This window comes from Perca fluviatilis, chromosome 18 (assembly GCF_010015445.1).
Source record: "Perca fluviatilis chromosome 18, GENO_Pfluv_1.0, whole genome shotgun sequence".
Lineage (NCBI taxonomy): Eukaryota > Metazoa > Chordata > Actinopteri > Perciformes > Percidae > Perca > Perca fluviatilis.
This window is the reverse complement of record NC_053129.1, coordinates 24692158-24712999: the sequence shown is the minus strand read 5'-3', so window position 1 is coordinate 24712999 and position 20842 is coordinate 24692158. Positions and strand designations below refer to the sequence as shown.

At 39.4% G+C, this 20842-nt stretch overlaps 1 protein-coding gene across 23 annotated transcripts in view; it reads left to right on the top strand.

Annotated features, from left to right (window-relative positions):
* The window catches only part of ptprk (protein tyrosine phosphatase receptor type K), a 114219-nt gene that overhangs the window by 44008 nt on the left and 49369 nt on the right, over window positions 1-20842 (top strand). For all 23 annotated transcript variants that reach the window (XM_039781251.1, XM_039781252.1, XM_039781241.1 and 20 more), the window contains 7 exons: window positions 1015-1137; window positions 7873-8033; window positions 9409-9460; window positions 9537-9595; window positions 14387-14468; window positions 16021-16136; window positions 17180-17354. In XM_039781251.1, the coding sequence (XP_039637185.1) occupies window positions 1015-1137; window positions 7873-8033; window positions 9409-9460; window positions 9537-9595; window positions 14387-14468; window positions 16021-16136; window positions 17180-17354 (768 nt within the window). The remainder of the gene's footprint in view (window positions 1-1014; window positions 1138-7872; window positions 8034-9408; window positions 9461-9536; window positions 9596-14386; window positions 14469-16020; window positions 16137-17179; window positions 17355-20842) is intronic.

Here is a 20842-nt window from a genome sequence, read left to right as displayed (position 1 = left end):
GTTTTTAGGTTTAATGCTCTTTCATGACTTCCATTCTCTAGAAAACTAAAGATGCGAGAATGTTTCAAAATACCTGGAAATGTGCACATTTCACATTATAATGTCTTTGCAAATGTATTTTGTGGCCATAAAAAAATGAAATGAAATGTCATGAAATGTTCTTTCAGTTATGCATGTTCCTATATGTTTGGCTTTAGCCTAAAGCTGGGCAATAAATCACTATAATATTGATATTGTGATAAAACAATTCATTATCGTCTTGGGTTTGGTTATTTTAATTAGAGTTGAAACGATTAGTTAATTAATTACAACTACTGTGTACTATATGTACAATGTAAATCATGATATATGTCACTACCATAAAACTATATATGGCACATTTTATCTTCTCCTACTTTGGCCAAAGTCAAGAAGGACACGGAGGACACATATCTGTGACCACTAACGACCAGTGACTTGAATCAGATGGCATTGTGGCTTTTCTTAGCCATATCTCTCCTAGCCATTTTATTAACACAAGCCGTGCATCCCTCTTAGGTCAATGAATCAGATAGCTTGCAGTAGCCAGCATTTTATTTCTATCAGCAATATTGCAAGTACAAGCCGCATATCATTGCAAGTTGATTGTTTCAGCTAGCCGTCAGGGACAAGTGGCGTCTCACTGTATTAGAGCGACTTCCTGTTTAGGCTGGGCCACAGGCGGCCAGCTCACACATGGGTGTCCCGAGGATGTGGCGATGGGCTCAGATGATCGGCTGAAGGCCCTGATGGTTGAGTCAGAGGTGATCCTGACTGTCTTTGAGTGATGACTGTTGGAGCTCATACTCCTGGTGGTTTGTTAATGAGCTGAGACACAGACACGCACAGAAAAACAACATACAGGAAAGATTCAGACGTTTTACTGGGTTAGACCAGGGAGGAATTCATGTTTACAATAAATTAGATTTACTTCATACAGTCAATAACCACTGATGTTATGAGGTGAACTAAATCTTACTGTGTTTCTCTTTGCAGGGAGCTGTACATTTGATGAGGGCTTCACTCAGTGTGATTACCAGCAAGATCCCTATGATGACTTTGACTGGACACACATCAACACCCAGGAAGTGCCATACATCTCACCAGACCTGCCACAAGGTGAGACTTGACTTCCTTTCTCCTCTCTCTATCATCCACTTGTCCAACACCTAACAGTTGGGGAAAATAACTTAGTACACAGGGGCCAACTTTCTTTTTTTATGTGTTTTTGAAAATACTTGTGTGCTTTTGCTAAGTAGGAATTTAGATGCAGGATGTTTACTTGTAATGAAGTATTCACACACTTTTAATTGGTACTTTTCATTAAGTGAAGGATCTGAGTACTTCTTTCACCACTGACACCTCGTCCTCTTCTGTATCCCATCCACATTTCCTCCCTCTCTCCTCTTTTCTAAGACATCCCTTCCTCTTTAATCAGTTTTTTTTTTCTCTGTAGTGATGATGAAGGGGAAATTAAATCTTTCTGCCTCAGGGCTGAGGGTCTAATTAACAGAATATGAGGTCATTAATCAACGGCAGGGAACAGGAAAGGTTGCCTACTTTACAATCTTAAAAGCAAAATGTTACAACAATAACCAGCTATGCAATGTTGAGATAGTAACTGGTATTACAAAAATAAACCCACAGAGTGAGAATGTTGACTAATGTATGAGCAATGGCCTTTACCACAGTAAGAAAACCATGTTAAATTGTAACAACCACAAACATGCTTGAGTATTCATATCCTTTCCTCTCCTCTCCTTTCCTTTCCTTTCCTTTTGTCTCCTCGCTCTCCTTTTGTCTCATTTCACCTTCGTTCCTCTCATCTTATTTCCTCTCATCTCCCCTTCTTTCCTTTCTAATACTTTCCTTTTCTATCCTCTAGTCTCCTTTTTCTCCTCTCCTTTCCTGTCCTCTAGTCTCCTTTTTTCTCTTCTCCTTCCCTGTCCTCTAGTCTCCTTTTGTCTCCTTTGCTCTATGGTCTGGTCTGGTCTCCCCTCTTTGCTCCTCTTCTCTCCACCTCTGTTGTTGGAGATTATAACTTTGTTACCATGACAATGTGATGCTGTTATTTGTCTCTCATGCTAATCATAATGACAGCCCAGCCTCGCTGACATTTAGAGAAAGGTTCAGTTCAACACCAGCTCTTTACGATTTTCACATAAACACACACTTTTCCTCCCAAAATGTGTGTTTACCTGCTGTCTGGTGCATGTGGTCAAGCATATATTTAAGCCAAAACACAAGCGTGGGGTGCATTGTCCAAAGGTAAGGTGCCAAACTCTAACATTCAGTGATAATAATACCAAGTGGAGTCTGTACAAAGACAGGGCCGAGTTGGCAGTTTGAAGAGGTTAAATACTTTGCACAAGAGTGCAAAAGTTATGCCTGGAATTAGCATAGCATTAACTCTTATAGAAGCCAGTGGGCTGAGCAGGGGCACGAGGATGGCAGAGCAGGTTAATGGTTTGGAGATGTTGGATCCTAAGGGGGGTTCAGAGCGTTGCCTAAAGGTACGAGAGCATGAACTGACATTTGATGTCTTAATAATGCCAGCAGGGTGTGGGACAGCAAGGCTGTGGATGGAAAGCAAGGTTGCTGGAGGGGATTACTTACAGATACAGCACTTGGCTAGGTTTTGTATTTGGTAGAAGTGGCAGGGAATGGGTGAGGGGTTGAGTTGGTAGCTTAAATGCAGGGACACATAATGTCTATTATTAGGCATTATTTAGAGCCTAGGCAGTAAACCTTTTGGGCTTTTGACCCTTTAAAACAAAGGAATACCTACTCCCTTTGGTTTTTAATAATATTTGGCACCTCAAAGACCTGGGAGTGAATTTATTTAGCTGATTAGTAGTTCAGGGGGTCAAATAGTGTCAAAGGTATTGGCAAAAGAAAATAAGGTTCATCTTAGGTTTTTACGCAGAATCTATTAGAGTCATTAGATAGTTCAGCAAACAATTATAGTTTTGTTCCTTATAACCCACATTGGTTTGTCCCAGTTGTTAATCACCATTAGTGCTTAAGGCAGTATTGAGTGTGGAGGGATGGTTTGGCAGTTTTTTTCATAGAGCTAAAACTATTCTGTGTAATCTCTTTAGGGGTTGATGTTGGCACTAGCCACCATGGCAGGGTCTACATGCTACGCTGGCAATGAGTGTTGTTTCAACATTGAACATTCATGGGCTGGGGCTCTGTGGCTCAGTGGACTAAAGCAGATACTCTTGACTCATAATGTTGTCCGCCAGTACCACTCTAAACCTATTTGGCATGCCATTCTCTCTATCTTTCCTCTTGTTTGCCACAGTGTACTCTCTAATAAGGGAGGAGAAAAAGGGATTTAGACTGAAGTAGAGCTGGTCTCTCATTCACTGAATGTTTTAATAATGAGTGAATAATGATGGATACAGCAACACAAACTATGCAGCCTTAAAATTACCATTAAATCAAACCTCTCTGACAGCGTCTCTGCAAAGCTTGAACAATAAGCGTCACACAACTAGTATGATTGGAAGCACTTAATTGGAAGTCGCTTTGGATAAAAGCGTCCGCTAAATGACATGTAATGCATTGGATTTTAAACATATAATTCAAATTCACTTTCAATTAAATTGTAAATTGTAGATTGTTGAGCATTTAGATTGTTAATGTACATGAATTTATCCATAGAGCACAAGAGCTGAAACAATCAATTTATTGATCAAGTCGTCGATTGACAGAAGATTAACAAATATTTTTTCAAGCAGAAATTCCCTGATTACAGCTTCTCAGTTGTGAAGATTTAATATTAACCTGGCAAACCGTTTGACATTTTTAAGACGCCGGCACCCTAGCTATCTCACGATCCCACTCCTCGTTTGACAGCACCCCTTCATTCTTCAAAAAGAGCACATTTAAAGTAAATCAACGCATATTGGCGCTTTTATAAGAAATCATAAAATCCCTGTATTAACGTTCAAAAGCCTACATTAAGAAGACAGATCTTAAAGACATAGAAATACCTGTGGAATGGGAGGATTGAATAGTGAGGGGGAAATGATTCCACAGTCTGGTAGCAGCAATGAAAAATACTTGATTGCCCTAGGATTTTTAACTGGGAACATGGGATGAAGAGCAGTGATTGGTTAGTAAATCTGAGAGGCCTTAACATGGAATACGAGCTGAGGAGAAACGAGCAGTTTTGGTCCATGCAGGCCTTTTTAATACAAATTAAATTATCTTAAAATCAGTTCCATATTTAACATGAATGTACATGGTGAGTCTTGTTTCTTTACTTTGGACGAGTTGCATGTTTTTACTGAGGTACAGTATGTTATACCAAGAAGTTGTCAGCTATTTTGTATCACACTTAATATGGTTGTTACCATAAGATGCTGAACGTAAAACCCTCCCATTAGCTGTTATCCCAACAGCAGACTGTTAGTATTTTGCTGAAGAATACTGTTCTCTATCTACCATGCTGCTGCTGCTGCTGCTGTTGTTGTTACGTGACATATCTAGGTCTTAAGGCTGGCACAGGGGTATTTTTAGCCTCATCGTTATATTGTGTTGTCATTCTATTAGCAGCCATTTTAGACTTTGGCAGTTCAAAGACATCAGCCATTTTAGAAACTGGCAGACTTCAGGTGTCCGATGTTCTTGGCATCACAAGGTCTGCTCTCTTAGCATGGGTGTTGTGTCAGTTACATGTACTGTCAGTCTTTTGTTACTCATATTTTCCATTTTTGTTATTGTTCTGTCTCTCCAGGCTGAAGCGTTTGAATGATTTACAGAATAGTATTGAATATTATTTCAGTGACCATGTAGTGGTAATGCTTTAACATGTTGGACATTTCCTATTTACCAAATATTAAGCGATTTTACGTATGTACATCATCCACTTGATGTTATAAATTTGCAGCATGTAGCATTATGATTATCTGAAATGCTGAAGGTTATATTTTGGCCATGTTTTATGTGTTGTGTGACATATCTGGGTCTCTGACTGATAGGAGTATTTTTAACTGGTACACCATCTTGGCAGCCATCTTAAAGGCACTTTTCCCATGTCACCATCTTAGTATCAGCGCCAAAAATGAAAGAACAGGAGTGATGTCCATCGTGGGTTCATTTTGGATGGATTTAAATGACAGAGTTGGAGAGAGAGAATGGTTCTGACTTGTTTCGGTTCTGATTGGCTGTAGTCCAGTTTGGATGTTTTAAAAAGCATGTGTGTGTGCGCGCGCTTGCGTTTTTGTGCACTAGCTGATAGCCGGTTATGTTCTGCTGTATTCTGCAGAGAAAAGTGTTTTCTCACAGTAGATTAGCTAAACAATAAGTGATAATCACTATTGTCTCCCAGCTCATTGTATAGAGCATATTGTTTATGTTAATGGTATAATATGCAAATAGATTTAACCAGCTGTGTTTGTTTAACTGGAGCACAGATGTGTTGTATTGCATTTTGTTCTTTTCTATTCTAATCTAATGAATTCTGCTCTATAATAGTGAAAAATCACCCACAGGCCACAGTGATAACTTCATATTGCTTGTTTTGTCCGACCGAACCCTAAGACATTCAAGATATTCTATTTACAACAATATAAAACAGAGAAAAGCAGCAAAACCTCACATTTCAGAGGCTGAAACCAGCATTTTTGCTTGAGAGATGACTTATATAAATAATGATCAAAGATTAACTAACCAATTAAATGATGTACTGTTTCAGCTCTATTTCAATTCATTTCTATTCTATCCTACAAATAGAATTAAACACTATCATGGCTACTTTCTCTCAGTTTGTGATAAGCTAATGTGATATTGTGAGATTAGACATCAGGCAGGAAAGGCTCACATTTTATCATATTTCACTGGAACAACATCTGGTTGAGGTCTGAGCTGATTACAGGGACATCTGGATGGGCTGACTGACTGTCCTGTCAGCACACCCAGATTATGTAGTATTTCAAGCTCCATTTTCTGCAGTAAACTACTATAGGTACAAGGTATTTTACTCAGTAGTGACAGTAATTACCTGATGTACATTTATACTCACATATTATCTTTCTCATCAGTAGTAAATAATATCCTTCTCCAGAGTCCTATCGTATTTTTATTTTTTTTCTGTAACAATATGATATTGTAAAGTAGGGGCAGGACTTGATAAGCATTATGCTTCTGCCTGATCCTTGTCGAACTCGTCCTTTTTTTTTGCTCTTTGATGGAATCGGATTTATGTTTGTATTTTATCTTTGTGTTTTTATCAGATTTTTTGTTCTTTTACAGAATGTTGATTGCCAGTGATAAATAAAATGATCAAAAATATTAGAACAACTAAACCAATGGATTTATATTTGAATTCATGCAAACAAGACAAGTAAGCCAGAAAAATATAGCCTAAAGGATAGCTATGAAAAATGCAATTAATCATGTTGCAGGCAGTGGAAAAATGTGACTAGAATGATTAGGGTGTAGTAAGTGCAGCGATTGGTCAATTTTGTTGACATGTATCTGCTTTTACGCTCACACATTAGCAATCATTATCACCTGGAGGCTGCACAGTTCTTAGTCAGAAATGATGAAAGAAAATTAACAATATAAAAGAAAGAAGAAAGAAAGAAGTAGCTTTTCTGTTCTCTTCTCTTTCCAATTCCATGTGTTTATTTGCCTCACAATCACAAAGGAGTAACAAATGACACAGTTGTAGTGACTGGGGTTTGTTTTATGTGTCTGGTGGGGGATTCTTGTACTGTAAGCATGAAAGCAATGAGAGGAGAGGAACAGAAGTGAGTAAAAACATGCAAACATAAAGGGAAAGAATAAAGGCTATTTGTGTTTTTTGTTCTCATGACAAGAAACTCACTGCTTCAAAGTGTCTTTAAAGGCCGAACAAGGACAGAGCAGGATAATGGGGGAAGTTCACCTTGATTTCCAGTTTTGTGTCCAAGATGACATAAATTAGGTGGTCATTGATTCAATTAATAGGTTGAAGTTAAGTGTGTGTAATTAATTGGACTCAAAAGCACAATGTTGTCACAGGAGAATGTCCTGATTTCCTGGTTGGCTTACTTAACATTCCTTGGCATGCACGCACGCACACACACACACAGATATACAGATATACAGATATACAGTAATACTAACTGTTCAGAGAGATACAGAAATGGCTAAGGGGTGATATTTTAGATTTTATTCAGCAGAGAATGTACAGTAAAATGTAAAGTGACAAGCACCACAAAAGACAACAAAGCCAATGCCCAATAAAGAAAGATAAATATTGACTAATTAAGCCAAAGCAACCAGAATATACACAGGGTACAGGCAATGACAGAAGTTATAAACAGTTTATAACAAACTTATAAAGTTTTAAATTTAGATAAACTATGTTAACTTAAGTGTACTGACCATGCAAAGGACAAAGTTAAAAATAAATAAATTCTACAAATGCAAATGAAAAAATAGCTTTTTTTAAAAACACTTTTATTCAGTTACTGTAATTGAACAATTCACAGAACTGTTGCAGCTGTCTGTTTTAAGCTGTTCATGTCTTCAACATGGATTATTCTCAAGCTACACAGTAGCAGAGAGAGTTGGTTTACTCGTGTAGGTACATGTAACACAGGCAGTGGGCATACAGTACAACCTACTCTTTAACAATTCCAGTTATACACACTGACTGCCTCCTCAGAGGCCACCACTGCTCGTCTGTTCAAGCAGTGAATTACTGAAGGTATGTGGGGTACACGCACAAACAGCTGCAAACAAAAATGTGCTGATTCACCAGTCTGATTCACAAACACTTTGAACACGATCCACCTCGAATTATATGTGAGGTTTCTTTTTTGACCCTCTCCTTGTCTCTGTCTTTGTGTCCAGGTTCCTACATGTATGTGGACGTCTCACAGTATGATGCTGGGGAGAAGGCCAGGTTTCAGCTGCCAGTCATGAAGGAGAATGACACTCACTGTATCGACTTCAACTATCTCCTCACCAGCCCTGACGGCTCCAGCCCCGGCACCCTCAACGTCCTGGTGAAGGTAATGAGAAGAAACACAATAGAACTGAATATAAAAGAGATACAGTACTTTATTTGTTTTAGTGGACTGAGAGTGATTGTACTGTACTGATACACTTTATATGGTATTGCCTGCCCAGTAAACAACGTGTCCTTAGCTTGTTCATTTTTAGAAATTAACATTAAAGGTGCTGTAGGTAGGATTGTGAAGATCCAGGAAAAAAAGATCCAGCCCAAAATGGTCTCCTAAGCCCCTCCCCCCAAAAGGGAGAATGAATGTGTGTACATGAGTAGTGACTGACATGCAGTTAGACACCCCCTGGCCCTGATTGGTGCATCTGAACAGGGAGCTGTGGATTTTTACAAATCACACTACAGGCTGTAGGTGGTGCCAGAAGCTGGATTATTTTTTTTACCTGCTTCATGTAGTTCTACTGGAACATAGGGTCAGTTTCAGCAAATATGACAGAAAGTTAGTTTTATAAGTCTTACCTACTGCACCTTTAATAATGTATACAAAAGACACCATTTGAATCCATTTACTGGCCTCTAGTTGACACTGTGTGAAGCAAGGTTTGATTTCATGAAATACATGTTGGATTGCAGTATTTTTTTATTTTTTAGAAACAAAGTTCAAGTGCTGAGTTAAAGCTTTCTGTTTGTCATGAAGGCAGATGGTGAACAGAGCCTCTTCAGTTAAAACAAACCAGGATTTATGGGAAATGTGGTCTGGATGTTATGAAATACAACCACAAGTAATGCATCTAGCATGCAAAAGAGGCTGCTGACTGACTTGCCTTAACCAAGAGTTTTGTTAGGATGCTTAATTAAGCTTTCACAATTACTTTTACAAAACAATGTTGACTTTTAAAATCAGCAAACATGCACCAAGTGTCTTTGTGTTTATTTTAAAATGTTATTTTGTCTATTAAAGTACAAAGTGTAGGGGATAGACTCAGGGTGGGCATATCTAACCCACACATTTTATGATGCATTAATCCAAGCTTTTCCCTCCACTTTGTTTGTTTCCACGACACTCCTGTCTTCACTCTCCTCTCTTCTCTTCTTAAGTTTTCTTACAATTTGTGGAAGTGGTTAGAAAACCCATTAACTGAAGATTGCCATTTTTACTGGTATTACAATTTCCTGGTTCTGAACAGCAGGGTGGCATTATGAGTTGGTAGACTGCCCTTTTAATGTGATGATAGAAAGTCAAACCCACATTACTGCAAACATCTTCCCTGCTGAACTGTGTTGAGCAAAACAAAGTTTCAACCAGCCTAGAGGTAGTGGTGTCGCTGACCTTCTCATTTTCACAAAAACACGACTTTAAGTGTGTTATAATATATGCCATTATTATTATTTGTGTTTTATATTGTGTTCTGTGTTGTTTCTAGGTAAACAAGGGTCCCTTGGCCAACCCCATATGGAATGTGACGTCCTACACTGGTAAAGACCGGATCCAGTCAAACTCTCTGACACTGTTGATTTTATTTCTTGTGTTGACAGTAATGTTGTCTTTCAGGTAAAGGATGGCTAAGAGCCGAACTCGCCGTCTCCACCTTTTGGCCTAATGAATATCAGGTAACTCCCTAAATAACAACCAACTGCTATGTTAATTCATGATTATTTTATCATGTAAATGTTTTTTATTTCCACTTGTGTTCATCTGAATACACAAACACCCCACACGCAAACACATGCACATGCTGGGAGGCAGGCAGCTGATTTATCTGTGTTGACTGAGGCTCAGGAGGTGACGATTAGGCTAGAAAGACAGAAAAAAATGAAGTGTGAGCACATGTGTTTGCGTTCATGGGTGTGTGTCACCATGCTGGGCATTGATATTGTTGTCACTGTTGTTGTTTTTAATGCACCACTGTCTAACATTATAAGATTCACAGGGCTAGAAATTATTGCAGGACTGTTGAAGAACACCTCTGCTTGTATGTTTCGTCTTCTTTCTTAATTTATGGCTGTCATCGTGATCTGTGTGTGTTTGTTGGCTGGTGTTGACAGATGTGTGCCTGTTGTGGGATAGCTTGTCTCTGGATGTCCTAGCAGGCATGCACACACACTGATCATGTTAACACACAGCCTGGGGACCATATAATATTACTGCAAGGCGAAGTGTGAAAGCATCCTCCAAATGGCCCATCTGGAGCCCAGTCCCCCTCACTGACTATGGTAGGAGATCACTAGCATGAAACTCTTGTGTCAACATGTTTTAATTGAACATAATCATCCCGGTTTGCTAAGGCTTATGTAGGCATTTGAGGCTATGGAACAGGTTATTGGATTTGAGGTTATGAAGCAATTTTTTTCATGTTGGAACATGTTTCTGTGTTAGCACTTTAGCTTGAGTTGTAATGAGACTGGTTTCACCAGGGGAAGTGTAGGCACATGCAGACACGTGTAGTCACGCACACACACACAAGAAATGATGTACACACACACACACACACACACACACACACACACACACACACACACACACACACACACACACACACACACACACACACACACACACACACACACACACAGCAATATGGTGGACCTTGTAATTACAGTTTTGTCTATATGTCAAGTTTACTTTGAAAACTGGCTTTCAGATGATGTTCCTTTGATTATCACTGAACTGCAATACAATTAACTGACCTCAGATTGAAATTTTTACTTAATTAGATCTTCAACAATGAGTCGATTAATTGATTAGCTGATTGACAGAAAATTAATTGCCAGCTATTTTGATATTTTCAGTTAAACTGGCATGGACGTTTTTTTTTTAAACTAATAATAGACAAAATCTTGTGTTGATAATGAATTACATTATTTGCAGCCCTTCAATTTATTTTAAATTTCAGTATTTGTGGCACTTGCATGTCTTTGTTTCCATCACTATTAGAAATCTCACTGCTGTTTTTGTCGGTTTCAACATTCATCACATTAAGTAAAATACAACTTTTTCACACAGATATATACATGTAGAAGTTTAATTAGAATTTGTTTAGAAAAAAAAACGGTTGCCCTAAACCCAGATGACTCATGACTGAGAGGAGTCAAACTATAACATGAAGTGAAAAACACTCTGTGCTTATAGATTTAAACATAGTTGATTCAGTGCCTATACATGCATACATCAAAATGATATATGCCATTAGTTGATAAGGGATGTTCGCTATCGTCCCAGCTTACTCTGGAGGGATGATATGTCAGTCCTCAGCCTTGAGCGTATCAGAGTTGCTTTGCCCATGTGAGAACTTGTAAACCTGAGCTATCAGTAATCCTTCCTCACAGTGATGAGACCAGTCAGGAAGTGAGTGCTTGACACCTGCATGATTGAAACACTATCTCCTCAGGTGACCACCATCGATCCATGAATCACAGAATGGATCTCATGACTGATTTAAATTCTATAAGGAAACAAAATGAGCAATGACTTGTATTCAGGGTGCAGTGACTCTAGGCATTGTGCAAAACATTCAAAATCCACTTTTTGAAATATGTGATAATTAACAAAGCAATAGACTTGAGACTTAGGCCTAGTCCACACATACACGGGTATTTTTTATTTTTTAAACTTAGCTTTTTCTATCCTTTCTTGGTCTTTCGTCCACATGCCAACTACATTTTAGTTCACTGAAAACGGATATTTTGGAAAATTCCTGCCAGCGTGAAGATCTTCAGAAACTCAGTTTTCAGTGTTGATGTGCAGATAGAGATAAACAGAGTTTTTTCTGCTTGTGATGTCAGAGTGTGTATGTAAGGAGATAACCTAGGCACAGGCTAATTATTGCTAACTAAAATGCTAGTTAAAATAAGTAATTAAACTTAAACAGCTAATGTAAGTCAAAACTGCCTGTAAGCTTCTCCTGTACTGTACAGTAATTCCTCTACTATGCGACAGTGAGTCGCGTGGTTATGACACAATCGTTAGCCTATTTTAAAAAAAACATCTGCTACGGAGCCATAATGTGAGGTACAAGATAATGGAGGCTTTTATACATTGTCGTGTTTCTTTAGAAATAAACAATTGACAAATAGAGTCTATAAACGCTTCAAATGTAAAGTTATTCGCTATAAAAGTGACGCCAAAATGAATGGCAGTCAATGGAATGCTAACGGCAGATGTCTTATTAGCATCAAAATGGCTCCATAGGCGGTACGGTTTGCGGAGGCTCGCTTACCCCCTTGGTTATATTGCTGTTGGTTTGGTATGCTCTTGATACTTCATTTGTGTTTTTGCGTTTTTATTTGAACAGAGATTTTTTTCAAAACAGTGCTTGTGTGGACAGGATTTTATTTGGTTACACTTTACTTGAAGGTAGCTACATAAGAGTGACATGACACTGTCATTAACATGTCATAAAGCATTATAAACAATTCATAAACGTTTATGACATAACGGTTCTTTTAGTAAGTGTCATTTAGGTTTTGTCATGACAAGTTAGGGTTATGGTTATGGTTAGGGTTCATATGTCATGACTGTGTCATGACAGTGTCATGTGTTCATGACACTGTCATGACACACTTATGTAGAAAACGTCAAGTAAAGTGTCACCTTTTTATTTTTTTGAGAATGAAGATGGGATAACCACCGTTTTCAAAAATACCTATATACATGTGGACTAGGTCTCATTGCACACGTACATGTGCACACAAAGAAGAAGAAGTCATGAGGTCATGTTATGGCTGCCAAAACAAACGTGGTTATAATGACAAGCAACGACCAGCAGACTGGGGAGGCAGGCAGACAGGCAAGCCGGTCTTCAGACAGACAGAGATATGAAGGTATTAAAAGTCAGCTGATGTCTTTCTGCTGTGCTCCGCAGTGAACTATGAGTGAAAGATGATAGGACAGAGAGACAAGATAGATTGGTATGGGAGGGAGACAGAGAGGGGGAGAGTGTGACAAGCAGAGGATGATAAGCTATGGGTAAACAGTTCACAGCAGATTTCCTTTTACAGGTGATGAATGACAACAACTGCTCACCCCTACACTCTCTTTCTCCCTCTGCCTCTCTTTTTGATAGCGACCTCCTCTCTTCCCTCCTCTTCTCTGTTCATTGCAGTGCACCTCTCTGAGTAAACAGTGTTAGAAAACAGATACGGCAAGCGAAGCGAGAGACTGAAAGAGAAGAGTTGGTGGTTTGAAATCGTAAGAAATAAGTTGGAAGGCTAACTTATGGACAAGGAGGAGGGAGGGACGAAGACATGGATGAGGAGAGAGGGGAGTAGTTATTTAGACTACAAGTTCATGAAATGAGATGGTAGTAAATTGAAGCACCTATTGCATGCAGTATTGACATTCATCAACCACAAAACACTATTAAATCACAACAAAGGCCCATTGGACTATCCCATTCCAAATTTAGCTGTTTTCCTCTTGTTTCTTTTTCCATGTATTTGACTCACAATTTTGTTCTATGGTTTTTGGGTGTTGAAATTCAGATAATGGAAGGGAACAAAAGAAAATGGGCTCCCATTGGCGCCAACCATTTATTCTCTACCTTACCGCATTTGGTTTCATTACTTTTTATCATTTCTTTGGCAGCCATTTTATGTGTACCAAAGGAGATCACTATGATCCAACAGAAAGTATCTCATTTATCCTTCCAGACTTGTTGGCCTGAATTTATAAATGCAGCAGCAGTCAGGATGGCAGCTTTTGTATTTCTCAAGTTTAGTGCACATCACCGGCGGATGTCACTGACTTTCTATCTATCCTGTGTGTAACTTAGATTGGATCCATCACTTTAACTGCCAATTTAAATGGCAATAGTCTTACTTTGTAGCGTTCAGTGCCCCCAGAATGCATCTAAAACTTCAGAGGCACAGCTTCTGATTTAGTAACAATACTAAAGAGGGTTGATGTTTTGGCTTGTGATATGCAAGCAGAGCATTTGTTGGTTATGTAAGTTTCAGTTTTCTCCTAGGACCAGCATTTCCAGTGTTTTTGCTGTTGTTGTTTTTTGTACATTTTGTATGTGCTCTAAGCTGTTCTATTGGCAGGCTAATGGAGGGTCAGAAATGACTTGATCTTTTTTGTGTTTAATTTCATAAACCTTTTTTTTTCTTAAATACACTCAGCATACATTTAAACAAATAAAAGAGCTGCAAACTTAAAAAGGTAATTTAAAAACAATGCTTTCATTTAATGGTTTCATTTCTTTCAAACCTTTATTGTATCTTTATTTTAGCATTTCTATTGCTACTTGTAAATGTTTTCATTAATGTGGAACCACTGTTTAGTGTGTGTAAATTGTGTGTGACTCCCTGTTTGTATAAATGATTTCATTTTTCTAGAAAATATGGTATATAAAATTGGTATTAATGAAGACAGTAATGGCTAAATCTCTCGATCTTTCACAGGTCATATTTGAAGCAGAGGTTTCAGACAGCAAAGCCGGCTTCATCGCCATTGAGGACATTCAGGTGCTCAGTTACCCGTGCGGTGAGTCATTAGCATGCCAGCAATTAGTCCTAGTTCGCTGAATAGACGCTGATAGCTTTGGCCACTAATTAGACTATACCTGGGATGGTTTCTGTTGCACTTGAATGGGTAGATAAGTGGGAAGGTGACACAAGAGAGGAGGGATGCAGCGAGAAGAGAAAGACAAGTCGTAGAGAAAAATTTGAGAAATAAAAAGGGAGAGAGAGATTGTGAGAGGGAGAAACAGAAACAGAGAGAAAGAGGGAATAGGAGAGAGTGAAGCGGGAAATGAGACAGTATTAGGGCAATCATAGGGAGAGAAGATTCTGACCACTCAGCACTTTCTCTCTCTCTTTCACACACACACACACACACACACACACACACACACACACACACAGTGAACAGTAGCAGTCTTGTCTCACTGACAGGAAAGAGATGAGGACTGTGATCCATTTTAAATTCTCGCTACATCTCAAGTTGTATTCTCTCCTTCACTTGAGTGTTTCCTTACTTCCAGAGACCAGAAAAGAGTTAGCACAACCAACTGTTACTGTTAACAGAACGGCCTATTAATCTAGAGCCATAGGCAGGTTCCTGGAGGGTCCCTGTGTTGCAAAAGGAAGCAATTACAAATCCTTTTGGTCATCTGTCTTGTAGCAGCACTGAAATCTCTGAGGACAATGTTGTTTCTTAATAGATTCTATTGATTAAAAGTCATAAAGATAAACTATCTTGCACCATCCTCTTGTACCGTTTGTGAGGTCCTGGTATCATTGTTGTCCCTGTCAGAAGTTAGCGATATGTCTCTGACAATAATTCCTCGACATTGATTTTGTCAATAAAGTGACCTGGAATCTGAGAAAGATATAAAAAGAAGAGTCCCAGTCTTTTTTAAAGGCAGAGGAGCAGGACTCCTAATGTGAAGGAGCAAGTATTTGAAAAGGAATTAGTACTTAGTCTCCACAGTGGAAGCATTCATTCTCACAGCTGCATTTCTGGACACAGGTTTGTGTGTGTGTGTGTGTGTGTGTGTGTGTGTGTGTGTGTGTGTGTGTGTGTGTGTGTGTGTGTGTGTTTGTGTGTGTGTGTTTGTGTGTGTTTGTGTGTGTTTGTGTGTTTGTGTGTGTGTGTGTGTGTGTGTGTGTGTGTGTGTGTGTGTGTGTGTGTGTGTGTGTGTGTGTGTGTGTGTGTGTGTGTGTGTGTGTGTGTGTGTGTGTTTTCATTCAACATGGTAGCTGCTATCTATGATTGCAATCACCTCCCCAGAATAAGAATATCATAGCTGAACTGCATCTTCAGGGTCTGAAAGGCTTATTTCATATCTTAGCAATGTGCGAATTACATATACTGTATGTGACATTGATGTTACCTCCCAGTGGCAATGCAGCACTGAGGCTTCATCTGACTCCAATAAAATCTAATCGCAGTAATAATGAACATATTCCTTAGGGTTAGAAAATGTCCTGAAATGTATACAGTGTGTTTGTGATAACCTGACCTGTTTGAATCCGTACATCCCTCTGACTCTGTCACCTCACAAATAATTTGTTTGTCCTCTTTTGCTTTGTAGATAAATCTCCTCATTTTCTTCGCCTTGGGGACGTAGAGGTGAACGCCGGACAAAACGCCACATTTCAGTGTATCGCTACAGGACGAGACACATCGAACAATAAACTCTGGCTACAGGTACAGCTATAAAACATGCATATACACACACTTGAATACAAACTATGTTTTAGTCTACTAGTATGGGATGAACAGGAGATGTCAACATACTTTCTTACTCACTATTGTGGTATCTAGCCTTAAAGATAGATTTGGTTTTATTTGCCTAAGTTTTAAATCCTCTGTTTCTGAGATTTATTTTCCCCCAAAATAAATGGAGTTGAAAGCACTTTAATTTATGTTGCTCACAGCATTAAAAAAATGACATTTACAAAATGTAACAGCATCTCCTTGTTCCAGAAATAGTGGACAATCACTAGATAAAACCCACAGTTTTAACTTTTGTTAACAGTTTTTATTGGTTGTTTTAAATGTCCAATGGTGAAATGGGCAGAAATCATAAAGACATCCATCTCAAAAACTGGGCAAATAAAACCAACAAAGCTATAGGCAGGTGAGAGATATGTTTTTTTTTTCTCCATTGGTGAACCAAGCCTTTAATATGAGACTATTCATCCTTGGAACAAAATAAATAAATGCAAATACAAATTAGTATATTTGCATGCCCCCACTATGATGGCGTTGAAATAGACAAACACAAAGAAATGAAACATTGTATTTGGTGCGCCACCCTCAGGTCTGGTACATCCATTAACAAAGTGTCATCCACACAAACACACACACACACACACAGTGACCCCAAGCCATACACCCTAGCTGCTAACATGATTAAGAGTTTAATAGCTGCTGATTTCATTAAGGCTCTATTGTAGTCATGACCTTCAAACCTGCTGTCAGTAAGGAAGAGGGGAGGTGTGTGTGTGTGTGTGTGTGTGTGTGTGTGTGTGTGTGTGTGTGTGTGTGTGTGTGTGTGTGTGTGTGTGTGTGTGTGTGTGTGTGTGTGTGTGTGTGTGTGTGTGTGTGTGTGTGTGTGTGTGGTGAGACTAGGCGCACACACATGGGCATGTGTGGTCCAGTGCTGCCTTGTTACCTCTGTTACCAGTTAACCCTCTACCAGCCTCTGCAGTCGTTGATATGTGTCTGTGTGTTTGTCTGTGATTCAGAGGAGGAATGGAGAAGATATTCCCGTGGCCCAGACCAAAAACATCAACCACAGACGGTTCGCCGCCTCCTTCCACCTCAAAGAAGTCACTAATCAGGATCAAGATCTGTACCGCTGCGTCACCCAATCAGAGCGCGGCTCCGGGGTGTCCAACTTTGCGGGACTTATCGTCAGAGGTGAGGATTTCAAACTATTTCAAGGTTATTTGATTGTTTTGCCTGATTGTTTTGTTATCTCTGTAATACTTGTGTTTTCTTTTGTCTTCTCTGATTTAATAGTTGATACCTCAGCATTAGTAGAAATCTTTTAGTGGAAAGTAACAAAGGTGCTTTCTACTCACTGTTCGCTAAGGCCTGTCCCCCTTATAATTATTGTCCATCCATCCGTCCATCCAGAGGAGTGTCAGTATGTCTGTCCATCCATCCATTGCTATGCAATGTAAATCTCGCACTAAATGTAGTGTAGTTTACAATGACAACAGCGGCAGTTTTACCACTCAACTATGGGCCCTTGATGTGAGACAGAGGTAGACGACAGCAGGCTAAAGAACCTGCATTGTTCGTGTATTGCAGTTTAGAGCTAGTAACTTTGTAAGTATGATGAAAAAAATGTAAGAGGAGTCTTGTATCATAACACTGTTTGGCTTCTTAGCTTATATAAGGACAACCACAGTCTCGCATTGCTAGACCTTGTCAAGAAAAAATGTGAGTTGCGCATTTGCAGAACGACCGCCATCTTTGACAGCTAGCTACGGCAACACTACTTGGGCAAACCACATAGTTATCGACCAAAGCGATACACGAAAAACTCCATGTATATATAAAGGCCAATATTTATGTATGTTATTTTCCTTTTATTTTTTATGGGCAGTTTGTGGTTGTTTAGCCGCAACAGAGCTCCGTCACACCGGCTACAGAGCTCCTTCGTATCAGCGGCAGTTGGTAGTTGTGTTTTTCTGCCAATAGATGACATTGAGCTAGGTACAGGCACCACCAGATGACGGCCCTTTCAGGGGCCGTGGCACTTGAGTTTAGCCCAGAAAAAGTCTGCGTCATTCGGCCACGACATTTAGGTTTAGGCACTGAAACAAATAGTTAAGTTTAGGAAAAAGATCGTGGTTTGGATAAAACACTCCTGAATAACAGACACACTTTTCCTGGGTGAAAGTATTTTGTTTTATCACTTCGTCCAAGTGGTGTTGCCGTAGCTAGCTTTCAAAGATGGCGGCCATTCTGCACATGTACGACTCCCATTGTGTAGAGGGCTCCCATCGTGTCTAGACAGACTTATTTCCACAGCGCTGGTGTGTGGTCTGGTTACACCGCTTAGCTATTCTGGGATAGGGGAAAAACACTCTGAATTGTTTGTATTTCTTTAAACCAATCACAACTTTCCTGGGCGGCTTACGTCAAAGCAAACCAACATTGTTTAATCAATTTCTTACACTTTGCTCTTCTCTTTGTTTTTTTACTTTGGAAAGGCAAAAAAAGTTACGGTTGCTAAGCCTAATATTAAACAATTGCTGTTGGGTGGAATGGTTTAGCGTATGACGCGTTATAAAGTCAAGTCGTCGTTGACCAGAGTTGTTTTCTTGACCCAGTTATATATATTTTGTGAAATGGGTAACTTTTGTATTGTGTTTAACCTTTGGAATGTCAAATGTCTTTCCAATCAAATGTGCATTCACTGTGTCTGACTGATAAAATGTAGTCACTAACACAATATAGACTAATGAGGAGAGTCTGTGTGAGAGTGTATATAGATGTGTTTATGCCAGTTTGTGAGCGTGTGTGTGTATGCGTGCACATGTGTGTGTGTGTGTGTTTGTGGATGCTTGTGTGAAGCAGCAGCTGCATTAGTGTCTATGTGTACATGTGTATGCTGTGAATGTGTATGTGAATAGGAACTGTGCGTGCTCCAGCTGTCATGTGCAGCTGACATGTGGTTAATAAGGTGTCACCAATGTGTGTTTGAGACGGGATGCTTTATTCATTCACATCCAATAGCTTACATATTCAATTCATCTCCCAGAGAGAGACAGGGGAGGAGGGCAGAGAGAGGGTGAAGGCGAAAGAGATTCAGAAAGAATGATAAGAGAGTGACAGAAAGGAGGGGTAGAAATGGGAGGCAAAAGAGGGTGAGCAAAGAGAGAAGTGAAGATGGTGAAGAAAAGTTAAATGTAAATAGTCTGCTCATTATCTCAAGAATATCCATATCAGAATCAGGAATATGTCTGAATATGTAAACAGCTGAGCAGAGTTGTGTTTATTATTCTGCATGAGAGATGGCAGAGGAGAAAGAAATGAGAAATCAAAGCAGAAGCGAGCACCGTGAATACGAATTTCAGCTGGTGTTGCCCAGATAATCGAGCACTTACAGTGTCCAGTTTAGGGTTTCAGCACTCTAAGACACTAACACTGCCAAGTTTAGGGTCACAATCCCCACTGGGAATGTTTTTCCTTTGACCAAGAAAATATGGCGGTTTTGGAGACACACTTTGTTTGCAGGAGGACCTTGCTGATTTAGTAAGAATATATAAGTGGCTAATGTTTATTTATCATGAACATGAGAAGGCGAAGAGGAGAGAGAAGAAGGATCTGCTCAGCAGGAGACATGTGTCTAAACATGAATAGGACCAATCTACATATATGAAAATAGATTCAGGTTCAATAAGACACATTGAGTGACGTGTGTTTCATAGCCAGGCATCAGCTTGAAAACCAGCCACTTTCTGAATCTGGGAAAAGATGCTTTTGGAGCTCTGAGGGTTATTGCCGATTATAAATATTGATCCAGAGTCTGGTTGTTAGAACGATATCACAATAAAAGAATGAGGACTGCATGTGTGAATGTAGAAGGAGAGAAGCCTCATGTTTATTTATTAGAAATATCAGATGGTAGATGAGAGCCAGAGAAAAATCAAAGGAACAGGGAATATGTTTATTTCGCTTCTTGAGAAATATGCGTGTTGGAGATTTGAGGTTCCTGCAGGACATTGTTGACCATGAATATGGACAGAGTTAAGCTGCATTATTAATATTTTGCTCTGAATATTTTATTTTTAAAATGTATTTATCGTGAAATTGAAAAAAGATGAGGGATGATTACTGGAGTACGAATCTGATGAACAGGAAAATGGAATAAAGAATCATAGGAAAGTGCCAAAATATGACTTAATGTATATGTTAAAAATGTTTGGCAGTAGGACAGTAACCCAGGTTTCATTTTCAAAGCCTGAAAAGTGGTCTGCTGGGTGATGTGATATTCCCTCGGTGCAGGTACGCACAGGCCTTGTCTATTGATATTTATGACATGTAGATGTCATAGATGTGCCATTATTCTTCTCTATATGAAGTTTTTTTTTTTTTCATGTGTTTTATTGCTCCAGTTTGGGGGGGGGTTTAGAGTTGTGTTGCTTGGGGGGGGGGGGGGGGGGGGGGGGGGGGGGGGTTTTTTTTTTCCGGGCCCCTCTTTTTTTTTTTGTCCTCCTTAGTAGTAGCAACTGCGTGGAGGAAGGGTGGGGGTGGTGAGCGATCATCGAAAGCTTGCGTCATGTGGATGCAACGACAGCGTTGTTGTTATCTATCTAATAAAGCGGGATGCGTGTGTGTGTGTGTGTGTGTGTGTGTGTGTGTGTGTGTGTGTGTGTGTGTGTGTGTGTGTG